The following is a 14,938-nucleotide window of genomic DNA, read 5'->3' as shown; positions in this document are numbered from 1 at the left end:
CTGCTGCTGCCAGGCCTCTGGCTGCTGGGCCAGTGGTTGGCAGGTGTGGAGGCCCTCACCCTGCCCATCCCCAGACATGGATGCTGGAGCCCTCCAGGTGGTCTGAGGATGGAGCCCACAGGCAGCAGCTTGGCACCCCTAGGGTCTTTTGAGCCTTCCTTCCCCAGAGGTGACCCCGTTCCTTTAGCCTAAGTTTAGTCACTCAGTCATGTCCAGCTCTTTGCCAACGCCACAGGTTGTATGTAGCCTGCCAGGCTCCTCTGTCCATGGGATTCTCCAGGCAAGAATACTGGAGTGGGTTGCCATTCCCTTCTCCAGGGGATTTTCTCGATCCAGGGATTGAACCTGGGTCTCACCCGTTGCAGGCAGAATCTTTACCATCTGAGCCACCTGGGGAGCCCTGCCTAAGGGTCCCCAGCTTTTCAGCCGCGTGGTGGGGGAGGGGAGCTTAGTGGAAAAGCAGACTACAGAGGACCTGAAGGAGGTCCTGCGGGTGACCTGGTACAGGACATAAGGGCTGCTGTTCACCAGAAAATGGCCCTGAACCACTGCCCTTGGGTGAAGGTTCCTGTATGTGGATGAGTCGTGAGCCCTGCCCGGAGTTAGGAGCTCACAGGGGTGTGGGGTGAGGGGCTGCTGGTCACGGCTTCCACAGTCACAAGCCTCCCTTCCAGCCAAGGCAAGGCCCCAGGCCTCCAGACTTCAGCAGGTATTAGAGGCCGCCTTTCACCAGGTGAGCTGCTCCCACTCCCTGGGGGTTCATTGCAGGATGGGGGAGGTGCCCCTTCCACGAGCACTTGAGATGTCACATGAGAACCGAGCCTGTGGCCTGACAGGCATCATCAGTCACTTTTTCCCGCTGAGGCTTCTGGCCAGAACCCTTGGCCTGTGTCCCCCGGCCCTTGGGGTTCCTTTCTCCACTTAAGCCGCCTGCAGGGGTCTGGAACAGGTAGGTCTCATCTCCCTTCCTGGGAAACCTAAGTGGCTCCGGTGCCCTGCCCATTCAGACCCCTTGCCTTCATGACCCAGCTCCACGGGGCCCTCTCACCCACCCTGGCCCCTCATCCCATTTTTCTGCACCCTGTCCCCTCGGCCCTGACCCCTCCTCCCTCCCGGCAAACTCCAGGTCCTGCTCTGTCTCTGGGGAATCATCCCAGAATTTCCAACACCATGATCCCAACACAGTCACCACACCTAAGACCACTCAGCAGTCAGGTGGCCCACGGACCTAGTGCCCCCTGCAAGCCAGCACCTGGTTTTGGTCATGCAGCCTGAGGTCAGCACTGCCCAGCCCCTGGCCGCTACTTGTGTATGTGGCCCAAGGCAGCTAGAGGAACCTTCCCTCCCTGAGGTCTTGAGGTGCTGGTGACAACCACCCTGGAGGGAGTCAAACCCAGCCTGGAGGTGTGGGATGCCGAGGCTCTCAGGCAGGGGTGAGACCCCCCTCCCATCTGGGTGCACCTGCCATCCAGGTGCTTGTCTTCCCCCAGCCACACTCAGCCCATCAGACCCCTCTCCCAGGCTTCTGAGTCTTGGGACTGAGCTGGAAGTACCACAGAGACCCCTGGGGGCTGCTTCAGTTCAGCTTCTGTTTCTGGGTTGATGCAACCACTCCCATGACCCTGCCTCTAAATCCACTTTTGGCTTAAACTCCAGGTTCCTTACGAAGCCCCCAACTCACCTCTTGACCAGACTCAGATCCCCGAAAACATGAGGGTCCAAGGATCATGGCAAGTTAAGCTGGATGCCGTCTACAGCCCTCCTGAGGAGTGGATGTTTGCCCGGGTCCAGCCAGAAGGATAGAGAGTCCCTTGTTCACTCCTGGAACTCACTTCACACTATGGCCTGGGCCATCCGCAGCCCTGCTCCTCAGGGTGGGGACCAGTCCGTGCATCCATCAGGCCACCAGGTATCTCAGGCCCTGCTCCCTCACCCTGCCCAGTGGGCACTGGGGGACCAGAAACCACACTCATTCTCTCCTGGAAGGAGCCCCCAAGGAAGATGGGACAAGACCAGAGTGCCGGGCGACACGCGGGTTTTAATGGCATTAACACCCAGGAGTCACGCGTCGGTTCTGGGGGCAGCATCTTCCGGGGACTGGGGCTGCTGCCTCGCTGGCTGTGACCTTCCAGTCTGCTCTGCAGCCTTAGGGACTCAGCACTAGAACCACCCGACCCCCAACCCCGCGAAAGACACAATTGCACTGACTGACATACAGACCCCGGGCCCGCCTCCCAGAACAAGCCCTGGGTCTGTCGCACGGCTGACGAGGGCTTTGGCGTCTGCTGGCTGGTGGTCCAGGGCCGGGCCAGGGCGATAGTGTTTCTCGAATGTGACAAAGGTTCTTCTTGTACAAACTGGGTCTGGAAGATCTACTTCTGGTGCTAAGAAACTCTTGTCTTTATGGCTTCTCAGAGCTACCGAAGTTGGGCCCGGATAACGCTGTGTCGGTTGGTTTATTTGTAAGGAATGTGTAAGGCATTTTGGTAAGTTGAACAGTAATTTCATTTTCTGCAGGAGACTCAGACAGAAGTGCCTTCCTTTGAGCTGCCGTCCTCCTGTGGACAGAGGGTGAAGGGGAGAAGCTGGCCGGCGGGGGCGCACTCACCCCGGCTCCTAACCCACCCTAACTACGGCCTGCAGCCCAACACCAGAGTGGCCTGGGGCTGGAGGAGACACCGAGGGCTTGGCAGGGGTCCAAGGTCAGCTTTCAGGAATCTCTGTTCTCACCCCTCCAGCCCCCGAGTCCACATCTCCTCCTTGCTGGCCTTCCCCAGGGTCCTGTGCACCCCTACCCCCTGCCCCTCGGGGTCAGCGCTCACTGGTCTGTCCAGCCGCTCCTGCAGCTTCTGCACCGTGTCCTTCTCTTTTGCCAGCTGCTCCTGGGTCGTCTTCAAAAGCTCCTGCAGCTTGGTGGCCGCACGTCCCAGGTCATCAGTTAACTTCTTCTCTTTCTCTAGCCTCTCCTGCGGTTGGAGGGTTGAAGGGGATCAGCCTACACATGACATGCAGCAGGACGGGCCCCCTGGCTGTGCCTGTGGGATCACACCAGGCCCAGGAGGACACGGTCTCCTGGCCACAATCAGGAGTGTCTCTACAGGGCTGTTCGAAGCTGTAGCCCCTGAGGTCACGTACTGGCTGCTGAGCACTGGCCTTAAGTTCTACTTGATCCAGTTGTCTGTGATACTGGAGGCTCAGGAATACTCCCCCACCTCACCTTCCCCTAAACTAGGGTGGACTGTGCCCAAGGGGCCTCCAGGGACAACAGGGAGCGTGAAGTGATGGCGCCCAGTACCTTCAGCTGTGCAGCCTCCTCCACCTCCGAAGACCCAAGGGCGCTGGTGCAACGGAGCTTCTCCAACTCCGCCTGCAGCTGACTCGCCACGAGCTGAGCCTGGGGGGGTTGGTGGGGGTGGGGGGCGGTCAGGACCCATACAGAAGGCAAGTGACAGGATGTAGTGACAATCCCCCAGGTGGGTTGCGGCTGGCCCAGCCCTGCCACCCTGACCCACAAGGGCCCTGACAGACAACTGTCAGCTGAGCAGCACCCTGACCTCCTCAAACTCGGCTGTGAGTTTCTGCCGCCGCGTCTGCTCGTCCCCCAGCAGGGCTTCCGTCCGTTCCAGCTGCGTCTTCAGCTGCAGGCAAACACGTTTGGAATCTGGGGCAGGCAGGACCCTTTTAGGCACCCAGGGCCCCCCACCCTGCCCTGCCATGGACACGCAGGGTGGCCTGGGCCCTACAGCCAGTCCTGACTCCCCTGGGTCCCGCTCCCCTGGGGGAGGCGGGACCCAGCAGCTGGGGAAGGGAGCTGGGTGATGGGGGAGAGATGCCAATGGGATGCGGGGTCCTTTGTTGAGACCCCAGGACAGAGAACATCAGCCCTGTGCGAGCCCTGGCCCAGGAGGCCATCCCACCCTGAGGCCGCCACCACCATGGGGAGGCTGTTGATAGTTGGCTGGATCAGGGGTCCGGAGGGTGAGTGCCCCACCAGACACCCCAGCCCTCGCCCTTCCTTCCACTCTGCATCTCTTCAGAAGCAGGTGTCTAGGCAGAGCGGGGCTGGTGATCAGCGAGCGTCAGGGCTGCTGTCCCCGCCCCGCACTGGGTGCAGGAGCCCACGCAGCGTCAGTGACCAACACCCGGCTCGCCCTCCTAACCTCGGCGGGGTCCTGCTCTGCTCGGGGGGCCTCAGCCACGTCACCATCCTCCACATGGCTCTTCATCTCACTCAGCTGCTGCCTGACCTGGAACAGGGAGGCTGGGTTTGTGTTGAGGCATGGCTGGATGCACGCAGCTCCCCAGGAGGACCACAGGCACTCTCGGCAGCCACAGCCCCTCAGGGGACCTGCTCTGATGAGCATGGCCTGTGTGGGCTCCCCTGCAGGTTCCTGGGGGGGGGCGGGAGGCCAGCACCGAGACCCTTTGCTAGAGTCAAACTGCAGCTGAGGGACCAGACTGCCCTTGTGCACACACTCCACTCACTGCAAGGCCAGTGGCATGGAGCCCAGTGACTCCCAGGGAATGTGGTACATGCGAGACAGAGGCGCGCAAAGCAAGGGAGGGGACCTCCCAGGCCACACTGTGGTCCTAGCAGCCACAGGCCCAGGGTCAAGCAAACGTGCCAGCAGCCCCTCCAGCAGCCCACCCACATCCCCTCTGACTGGGCATGGGAACATGCATACCCAGCCCCCACAGAGCAAGCAGTCACACCATGGCCACTCACCAGGGCAAGCTCGTCGCTTTGTTTCTGGGCTTCACTTTTGGCCGCATCCAGCTGAGACTGAGATTCTAATAAGAGCTGCCTCAACTGAGAAAACAGAGCCGGGTGGCGGGAGAAAAGAAGAGACGACCAGTTCTTGTGAGCACCTCTCAGGGAACCCAATACATGCAGGCACCCGCCCCGGGAACCTGCAGGGGAGGGCAGGGGGAGGCAGCCTCCAGCAGTTTCTGCTGTTTTTAAGACTTGGGAAGCATGGCATTCAGGACATGGCTTCTCCCAGGCCTTCACAAGTTATGGAGTGTCTTACAAAGCAAAGGTAGAAGTCTGAGATCACTCCAGAATCGGGGTGCTGAGCTTGTCCTCTCTGCTGCCTGAACATGAAGCCCTGTCACGTTTAAATGCCTGCCCATAAGGATGGCGTCGCTGCACCAGGTGGAGGAATTCCCGCACTGCCAGGCTGGCCGGCCTCACCCAGCCCTGCCTGCGGGGCTGCCGGGGACAGGACTCACCCCCGCCACCTCCTGGGCATAGCTCTGGCACTCGGCGCTGGCAGCCGCCACGTGCTTCTCCAGCTCGGCCTCCAGGCGCCAGGTGTGCTCCCTCACCTGGACAGGACGTGCGTCAGAGGCCGCAAACGGGTGGGATGAGAAAGGGACGACCACGGGGATCAGGGCTGGCCGGCTCGGGGACAGGGGCTGGAGGGGGCCTCCACAGCCCAACGGTTCCAGGAGGTGCCCGGGGCCAGACCCCTGACATGGTGCCACACACAGGCACCCCGGGACAGGATGAGGTCTCAGGCCTAGAGATTTACTTGCAAGGTCGGTGCTGGGGGACCTGCTCCAAGGCCAGGGTGGATGGACGAGTGTGGCGGGGCTATCCCGCACCCTCCTCCCACAGTTCCTGAGGCGACGGCAGAAGCCACGGTGCACCACCCTGGGCATGCTGCCTCCGGCCACCCCGAGGTCATAACCGCTCACTAAGGAAAAGCAGGGACACGTGGACCAGGAAAGAAAACGACCACAGGAGCCTCCGTCAGAGGACGGCGCTCTCTGCCCAGAGCCCCCACGCACCTGATCAGAACTTTCAAGTTCCCCTTTGAGCTTCTCGACAACCTCTTCAAGATGTTTTACGGTGACCCGTGACTACAAAGCACAAGGAAGGGGCAGTCAAGCATGAGCCCTGGGGGATCTGACCAGGGATGCACTGCTGCGTCTCCTCACAGCTGTCCTAGGACCCACCCCAGGAAGCCCATGGTGCCCCTGCCCCACAGAGTGACCAGCCCCTCTTCCTAGGGCTGGGGTCTCCTAGAGACCAGGATTCAGCTGTCGAGTCTTTCTGTGACCACACTTCATGTGGCGTCACCGAAACGACTCCCCAAGTGACCCAAATGACCCTGTGGGCGTCCCCCTGGCACTGATGGCACTCTGCCCTGGCAGCCTGCTTGGGCAGGTGGACCCTGGGTGCCTCGGGCACCGTACCTCCTGGAGCTCCTCCTCCGCGGCGCTCACCCGGGCCTTCCACACCTGTTCCTCCTCCTCCACGCTCTTCTGCAGTGCCTTGAGCATGGCCTCCTGTTGGGGCAGCCGTGAGCATGGCCTGCAGACCCCACATACATCCCCCAGCTCCCTCCCTGCCCCAGCGGCCACCCTGTTCAGATCCCAGCCCTGCCGGCCACGCAGCGGGGAAGGGGCGGCCCTGGAGCGGGGCTCCCCCAGCCAGCGTGCAGAAGACAGAGCCGTTGGGACTCTCGTCTCTGATGGGTCTGCAGCAGGTGGACCTCAGCAGCCCAGGAAGGGCCAGCCCCAGCGCAAGGGCTGGCTCCTGGTGTCATAGGAGAGCCAACCACTCCCCTCCCGCCTCAGACTCACCCCAGACCTTCACCCTGAGCACCCCTCTTCGCCATTCAGCCACAGGAACAGGGCCCAGAGGGGGGCCGTGCCCACCCAAGGTCACAGAGCCAGCGACCCGGTCGGGCCCCCCAACCGCTGGACTTCCCCGCCGGGCCTCACCGTCTCGGCCAGAATGCTGCGGTACTGGTCACACTCGGCCTGCAGGCCACTCTGCGTCTCCTCCGCCTCCCTCAGCTTAGCGGCCAAGTCCTGAGTGCGGAGGCAGAAGGGGAGGGGTGAGGGGGGCTGGTGAGCCAAAGCCTGACGACCGGCTCCAGGCACCCCCGGGGGACAGGGCAGGCTGTGAGGCTGGATGGCTGTCCGTGCTCACCGAGGGCTCCGGGCTCGCCTGCGGCCGCTTCGACAACTCCAAACAGGCATTCTCTTTGAGCTCCTGCAACCACTCAGCGTAACTCTGAAACAGAAATGTTTTGCAGTTGGGCGGGATGCACCCCTTCATGGGCGGGGGGACCCAGAGGAGCCACCCCGCCTCCTACCTGGTTGGTGGAGGTGGGGAGCCCCGGGAGCAGGGCCAGCAGGGCCTCCTTGGTCTGGGCCTCCGTCAGGCTGAGTTGCTTCTCCGATTCCTCCTGTGGGGAGTCCGGGCAGGGGTTGCGGGGGGAGTGCAGTGGTCAGCCTGGGTGCTCAGGGGGATCGTTCAGACAAGATGTCAGGGCAGAAGAGCAATACAAACAAAGTCCACGCAGACAGACCAAGCTTGGGCCCCCGGTGGCCCTGGAGGGCAAGGCCCAGCTGAGAAGCAGCACAAAGGATTCACTGCTCCCCACTTCTCCAGGGGAAACAGGCGGGAGGGTGGGCAGAGAACACGTAAGAAGAGGCAGGGATGGGCCCTGGATGGACTCCGGAGCCAGTCTGAGCCCAGGGCTGCCCTGCCCGTGGCTGCAAGCTCTGCTGACCAGCTTGACTGACGCCAGCCCGGAGCCCACACTGACCTTGGCCTGAGTCAGGGACCGCAGCTTCTCCTCGCAGCTCTTCTCGGCCGAGGCCAGAGCCTCCATGGCCTTCCAGTTCTTCTCTCGGAGGTCCTGGGAGGAGAGGGGCATGGTCAGCATGCCCAGCCAGGCTGGTCTCTGCAGGGCATGCAAACCCCCCTGACCTGCCTCCAGACCCCACAGGGGATGCTAGGCAGCACTGGCGCCTGATGGCTCGGGGTGACCCGGTGCCTTTTAGAGAGAGACTCGTCTGCGGGGCTGGGGGTGGGGAGATGAGGGCAGTCACTGGCTCCTCAGTGAAGAGCTTCCAGTCATCTGGAGGCCGACTCTGGCCCAGCCAGGCCTCGGGAGGCGCGGTCAGAGGCTCTGGAAGACGGCCTGGGCCAGGATGCAGCCGAGGCCCCTGTCCACACGGCAGGTGGCCCCTCCCCATCCACACGGCAGGCGCCCCGGCCCCACACTCACATTGTTCTTCGCCTTCTGCTGCTCCACCGCCTCCCTGAGCTCCGTGGCCTCCTTCTCCAGGCACCACACCTGTGACTCCAGCTCCATGAGGCTGGGGACAGACAGCAGGTCACTGTCTGGCTCTGAAGGCCTGCAGCCCCCCCAGGGCCTGTCTCGGAGCCCCTCCTTGTCCCAGGTGCCCAGGGGCACACATGGGGTCTGGGACGAGGGCCAGGCCCCTCCCTCACAAGGCACAGGCTTCAGAGGAGCTTGGGCAACTGCCCAGGCCCCTTCCCCGAGAGCCGAGGGCCCAGAGGCCACCAGAATCCCACTTGGGGACACAGCTGCTTGGACGGAGAGGTCAGAGCAGCCGCGTGGCCAGTGCCGGTACAGGCCCTGGACCGTTGCTTTTTGGGGTGCTCTTTCTTTTGCTAAGGGCTTCCCTGATAGCTCAGTTGGTAAAGAATCCACCTGCAATGCAGGACACCCCAGTTCTATTCCTGGGTCAGGAAGATCCCCTGGAGAAGGGAAAGGCTACCCACTCCAGTATTCTGGCCTGGAGAATTCCATGGACTGTACAGTCCAAGAGGTCGTAAAGAGTCAGACACGACTGAACGACTTTCACTTCACTTCTTCTGCTGCCTGGTCCCGTTCTGTCCCACAGCCTGCGGCCCTGGCCCTTCCCTACGGCCACAGCTGCCCTGGAGAGACGCGGCTGGGCCTCCTGGGAGGACACCAGGCAGCACAGTTGCCCGCAGTCCATCAGGAACATTCCTGCTCTTGGTGGTGCCCGGCAGGCCCTGGCTCCCTGCCGCGACCGCCCTGTGTCCAAAACCTGGCTCTGCCGGGACCCGAAGGCTCCCCCTCAGTCCTGCACCTGGGCTCTGAGACGTTGGCCCGAGAGGACCTCAGACACCAGGGGAGCTGGCAGGACAGCGGCACCACCTCCTCACGCTTCCCTCCAGACTCAAGGCCATGTGGTTCTGTCTGCCCCGTCACCCAGATAGCTCGGGGTGGACACTCTAGAACGTCTCTGGCTGTCCTGAGAAAGAGGCTGCAAATGGACACTTTAACATGTCATCTTTTGAGTCTCGATTTAGAACAGGACAGGAAGCCACTAGTGCTGACCTGAAGTAGCACAACCAGGACCGCTTAGGGTCAGGAAGGAAGTCCCTCCGAGGACGCCCCCAGTGGGAACATGTGTTCTGATTTTCTCACCAGGGGCCACAGTGGACAGCTTTTTTGAGGACCGCCACCCTAAGGAAGTGTGTGAAGACAACACCCTCGGGGAGGGCTGTGTGCTGCCTGCCCTGACCCTCACCTTCATTCTAAGTACAGTTTGCACCCAGCCTGGAAGATGGCCGTTGTGGACTTCTAAGATGCTAGTTTCAGCCCACAGAACCTGACCCCACCCTCAAAGCACCAATGGGACCCCTCACAGCTTCTCCGTCAAGCCGCCGGCATTCTGCAGCAGCTGGCCCCCTGCAAATCCCTGCAAGAGCACCCCCAAGGAGGAAGACACAGCCGGCGGGTGACAAGGACACGCTGACAGTCACCCCACTTGGTGGCCACTGCCCGAAGTACATTCCAGAATGTATGGGGTTGGATCACTCACCTCCACCCCAGAATAGGATGGCCTGGCCTAGTCACAACTTCCAGATAAACAGTCTGAGAAGAAAATTTTTAAAAACCCCTCATTCTGTCAAACATCTGCAGGATGCAAAATACTAGAATCAACCCTATTTACAACATGACCTAAGTACCTAGAAATTAGCAGTGTGGTCCAAGAATCTGATCCTAAAATACAAGAACAAAACACTAAATAAACACAACCTCTCTACCCCCACAAATACCATGAGGAACAAAGTTGCCCTGAGCTGTCTGGAAAGGTGCAAGGAGAGGGTTTGCTTCTGAGTCTCCAGCAAGGCGCTGTGGGGCCTCCAAGAGGCCAGCTTCCTTCCCCAGCCTTCAGACCTGAAGCCGGGAATGCGGGTCGTGGTCTAGAGGCACCAGGGAGGTGACCCACCAGCGGCAGCAGCCAGAACAAGGGAGCCTGGTCAGCAGACAGCCCAGGACAAGGCCGACCGCCTGCACAGGGACGGACAACATCGCCAGGCCTCACCCCACATGGCTGCCCTGAGGGCCCCCGGCCACAGCAGCCAGGACCACCCCGTGAGCCCGCAGGCACCTGTTGAGGGACACACACTTGGAGGTGATGGTCACTCCAAGGGATCCAGCCCCCTGGCCTGGGGCACCTCCCCCAGTCTCGGTAGCCTGGGGCTGGCCGCTGACGTCACCCAGTACCAGCCCGTGTCTGGTCAGCTGGGACCCTGCACCATGGCCAGAGCTGTGCCAAGGTCTGGGCAACCTCCAAGGTTCTCCACTCGGGGAGTGTGACCCATTTTCTGTTTGAGTTATGACTTCAAGCCCTAAAATCCCTCTTCCCATAGACATGGAGAGAAACCCCCAACCAGCCAGTCCTTCCCTTCCAGAGATGGATGGAAAGATGAATGGATGGACAGTAGGAGGCCCGGCCACTCTCCCCACAGGCTGGGTCCTACCCTCTTTCCTGCTCCCCACAGGCACTGGAGGAGGGGGGGGGATGACAGGGCTTCTCAGGGATCCTCCCCGGGATCCGGGGAGGGATCCCACACCCAGACTGGGCCCCTGGCCCCTCTTACCGGGCCTGCTGCTGGTCGGCCTCCACTCGACTGGCCTGGAACGAGAGAAGAGCCCCATGGTCACCAGGACACATGCCTCAGACGGCAGGTCGTTGCGGGGGGCGGAGGGGGGGGGCGGGGCTTGTGGGGTGGGTGGAGGGGCCCCGGGAGAGGGGTGCTGACCTGGGCATCCTGGGCCTGGCTGGCCTCCAGCAGGGCCTCGATGGAGCGGATCCTCTCCGTGAGCTGCGAGTTCTGCGCCCGGGCCTCATCCAGCTGCCCATGGAGACCACGCAGCTCCTCACACTTGCCCCTCACCTCAGCCTCGGAGGACTGCAGCTTGCCGTGCAGCTCTGCAGAAGGGGTGGCAGGTGGGTCAGGGGTGGGGGGTCACTGACACAGACGCTCCCAGGCTGCCCAGCACACACCCATGGGCTCGAGACACACGGCGCACCAGGGGCAGCCCACCAGCTAGCTGGTGGAGAGTCACCACCAGGCTTCTGCACACCGGGGGACAACAAAGTGCCCCCACCACTTGGCAAAGATGGGATCTGAACGGGTGTCTGCTGCAGAGTCTAAACTCTGCTCCTGGGAGATCGGCTCACATTGCTGAGACAAAGGCGGGAGCTCCTGGCGTGTCCTTTCCCCTTGGCGACCTCCACAACATCCCACCATGGCTCAGAATGCCAGCCACGTTCATCTGACTCTGCACAGCCCCTGGCCCGAGGCTCGCCCCACACACACAGGGCTATGCTGAGGGTGTCCTCCTCCCCACCCCTCACTCATCTCTGAGGCCTGGGGATCCACATCCACTGCTGGCCCAATCCTCTGGGCACCTCTGTGGCTGCCTGGCCCAGCCCTGGTCCCCGGGCCATTCTGCGCCTCGGTCCTTTCTTGAGCCAGAGCTGGAGCATCCGGAAGGACAAGTGGGGTTGGTCCCGCCACCCCCACCCACACTCCCAGCCCTCATCACTCCACAGGATGGTCACCTGGGCCCGCCTGTCTGCCCCTACACTGGCCACTGCTGCCATCTCCAGCCTTGCGCGCCGACCTCCTCGGTCTGTTTCTTGTACAGTCTAAGTTCAAGTTTGTCCCCATTCCTCAGGGGCTCTGTGCCGGGCATTTCTGCCCTTTCCTGGCCTTTGTGAGGCAGACCTCTTCCAGTCATCCAGACCTTTCTCCCCAGAGGCCTCCCCTGACCACCTGAAGCTACACCAGGCCCATCACAGCAGGGGGTGGCAGCCCAGAACCCTGAGCCATCCCGGCCTATAGCCTGCTTTTGTCAATAGAGCTTTCCTGGCCCACGGCCAAGCCTGTCTGTCCTGGGCTATGTGGGCACTGTGGCAGCAGAGCTGAGCAGCTGTGACAAACACCATCTGGCCTACAAAGCCGAGATCACTACTGCGTGGCCCTTCACAGACATAACTGGCCGCTTCTAGGACCTGCTCCAGGTCACAGCGGCCACTTGGAAGTCTGTTGAGCACAAGGCTGTGCAACCTGGTCACTAGACCGCCTGCCCTGCCTCTCCAGGGGCCCTCAGTGCCCTGGGGGTCTCACCACCTCCTGAGGGGGCAGGTGCCCTGAGAGCATGGGGGACCATGACCCACTTCCAGACCTGGCCCTGGGCCTTACTGAGCTGGAGGAAGGAGAAGGCCAGCGGCAGCCCTCGTGGCAGCGTCTTCCACCCGAGCCCACCTCCCATATCCAGCCACCACGGCCAGTCCTCCAGACCCCAGGCCTGATCCCAAGCACCCCCGTGTGTCCCCCGACAGGTGCAGGAGTCTAGGGTCCCAGGTGTTCTTGCCCCACGGGGCTGGCCCCCTACCGCCCTCACCTGCCATCTGCTGCTGCTGCTCCCGGGCCTTCTCGGCGTCTGCCCGGAGGCTGGCGTGGCTGCTCTGCGCGCGGCACAGCTCCCGGCTGACCTCGTCCAGGCGCTTCTGCAGGGCCTCCTCGCTCTCCTTGTGAGATGCCTGGGGACCAGCCGAGGGAAGGGGGCTGTGAGCGTGTGAGCGGGAGGCTGGACTCTCTCGGCTCTGCCGTCCAGAGCTCTTCACTCCCTGCCGCCCCGTACCGACGAAGCAGAAAAGCTGCCTAGATATCTGGGTCAGTTCACCCCCTAGACAAGGCCAGGGAGCCATCCTGACCCCTGAAGAGTGGGCACCCACGGAAGACGCTGCAGATGAGACCAACAGTCGCCCCATCTTCACCTGAGTGGGACCTGGGAATGGTCACAGCTGCTGAGTGTTTCTGGGCAAGGTGCTGTGGAGGCGCCCATGTGTCAGCATGGTGAGTCCCGGCCACCCCAAGACACAGGTACCACCATCACACCCACGTTACAGGTGGAAAAACCGGGGCCTCAGGGTCAACACTGTGGGGACTCTGTGTGACTGAGGATGGCAAGACTGAGCAGGAGATGCGCAGAGCCTGGGGCTTCCTGACAAGAGTGACGATGACAACTTGGAACCGGAGGGGTGGCTCCAGCCCTGGGAGCATCGGGACCACCCAAGGGCTTTCAGAGCACACGCACCAGGCTCTCCCTAGGGGTCCTAGTCCCATCTCACTAGGGCCAGACCCACTTTACACCAAACTACCCACCTCAATTCCACCCAAACAATCCCCCTGTTTATCTGTGCCTGTCCTGGGTCCCCTGCGCACATAGCAGTCTCAAAAGAACCTTCTAGTCCTTTCCGTGACACACTACAATGTGCTACAGCCGAGCTTCAGTGACGAGCAGAAACAGGAGCCAAGCCGTGGGGGTCTCCTGGGTTCATGTGTTCTCCCCAAGAAGTCACACACACAGAAGGGTGACAACTGCCCTGAGACAGGCTGGCCGGGGGATGTGGGGCTCGTTCGGCTGACAGGGAGCTGCCCGGTGCCCTGTGGGGGTTCCTCCCTTCAGGGAACGGGTGTCCCCCTGGGTAACTATGAGCTCCCAGGCCACACTCAGGGCTGAGAAGGGAAGAAGCCCCACCGGGTGCTGAAGCCAGAGGCTGTGCGGGGACCTGTGATGACACAGGGTGGGTGACTGCCTGGGGGCTCGTGTCCTGGCTCCAAGTGAACTGGGGGGCCTTGCTTAACTCTTTGCCTCCCGTCCCTTCTGGAGAAATGGCACATAATACCAGTATCTACCCCACGGGGTTACAAGGAAAATTAGCTGAGAATTAACGCTGGTGCGTGTTTAGAACAAATGCCAAGCACATAGATGGCGCCCACTTGACGCTGACCAGGCATCACCAGTAACAAGACCAAGGCTGAGGGTTCCAGTCCCAGCCTTGCCTGGGTCTCCGGCAGCCACAGTCACAGCTGAGGACAGACGACCCCAGGTGGCCGGATGGGCCAGGCGGAGAGGCTTGGTGGGCAGGATACACGAGGGGTGCCGCCGCCCCTCACCTGCAACTGCAGGACCTGTTTCTCCACGGCGGCCGCCTTGGCCTCCAGGGCCTTGCGCTGCTGCTCCTCCTGCCGCACGGCCTCCGACTTCTCCACCAGCTCCTTGCTGACCTTGCCCAGCTCCTGCCGGAGCTTGGCCAGCTCTGCATTCTGCCTGCAAGACAGTCACCAGCCCCCAGAATGACGGACAGGAGAGGGCTGAGTCGGCTCCCGCGTACCCTGAGAGCTGCCCAGGGTGATGGGGACAGATGGCCCTGAGCCATCCTCTGGGGCCCCAGCTCTTTCTTAAGTCGTTGCCCGAGTCTTGGACCCCACCCCGCTGAAGCTCCTCTGTATCATTAGCCACATGGGGTGAGATGTGTTTTGTTGAAAATGGTATTTCACGAGCAGGGTGGGTGGGGTGGCTCAGTGAGAGCCAAGAGCAACACGGGCCTGAAAGCAGCCCACAGAGCCGACAGCAGCGGCTAATTCCTCACGGCTGATCTGGGCCCAGACGAGCCCTGGGAGACAGGTGGACGGGCCTCTCCACCCCGAGGGCAGGGGTGCTGGCGGGCTCAAGTCCACACACAGGACTCATTGGCCAGAGGGACCACGACCAGGCCGGGAGGCCACACAAAGCGGGAGGCTGTGCCATTTTACAGAAGAGACCCCTCAGTGCTGCACAGAAGCTGGGTCTCAGGACCAGGCAGGCAGTCCGGGGGGGCAGGTCCAGGCCCACCTTTCCCAGCGTGAGGAGGTTGTCAGCCTGCCACCTCCTTCCCTGGCACCTCCTCACGGCAGGACTGACTGCCCAGCCAGCGACAGTGACAGACCAGGTGAAGTGGACAGACAAAACTGTCCCCCAACCCTGGGAGGCAAGAAACCTGGCCAAGACCA

At 62.0% G+C, this 14,938-nt stretch overlaps 1 protein-coding gene across 3 annotated transcripts in view; it reads right to left on the bottom strand.

Moving 5' to 3' along the window:
- Positions 1-2,018: 2,018 nt before the first annotated feature.
- RRBP1 (ribosome binding protein 1) overlaps positions 2,019-14,938 on the bottom strand; it is a 48,167-nt gene continuing 35,247 nt past the window's right edge. For 2 of the 3 annotated variants that reach the window (XM_086333826.1, XM_086333825.1), the window contains 18 exons: positions 14,063-14,216; positions 12,504-12,642; positions 10,853-11,022; positions 10,691-10,725; positions 8,031-8,121; positions 7,566-7,658; positions 7,110-7,202; positions 6,944-7,027; positions 6,733-6,822; positions 6,202-6,294; positions 5,794-5,865; positions 5,233-5,328; positions 4,727-4,810; positions 4,161-4,247; positions 3,555-3,638; positions 3,296-3,394; positions 2,823-2,966; positions 2,019-2,558 (listed from right to left, as the gene is read on the bottom strand). In XM_086333826.1, coding sequence (XP_086189952.1) covers positions 2,523-2,558; positions 2,823-2,966; positions 3,296-3,394; positions 3,555-3,638; positions 4,161-4,247; positions 4,727-4,810; positions 5,233-5,328; positions 5,794-5,865; positions 6,202-6,294; positions 6,733-6,822; positions 6,944-7,027; positions 7,110-7,202; positions 7,566-7,658; positions 8,031-8,121; positions 10,691-10,725; positions 10,853-11,022; positions 12,504-12,642; positions 14,063-14,216 — 1,744 coding nt within the window. In that variant the 3' untranslated portion in view covers positions 2,019-2,522. The remainder of the gene's footprint in view (positions 2,559-2,822; positions 2,967-3,295; positions 3,395-3,554; positions 3,639-4,160; positions 4,248-4,726; positions 4,811-5,232; positions 5,329-5,793; positions 5,866-6,201; positions 6,295-6,732; positions 6,823-6,943; positions 7,028-7,109; positions 7,203-7,565; positions 7,659-8,030; positions 8,122-10,690; positions 10,726-10,852; positions 11,023-12,503; positions 12,643-14,062; positions 14,217-14,938) is intronic. The other variant, XM_086333827.1, reaches the window with a different exon arrangement.

The sequence above is a fragment of the Bos grunniens genome, chromosome 13 (assembly GCF_055505025.1).
Source record: "Bos grunniens cultivar Pamir isolate PY7600 chromosome 13, Bosgru_T2T1.0, whole genome shotgun sequence".
NCBI lineage: Eukaryota > Metazoa > Chordata > Mammalia > Artiodactyla > Bovidae > Bos > Bos grunniens.
This window is presented reverse-complemented; position numbering and strand designations above follow the sequence as displayed.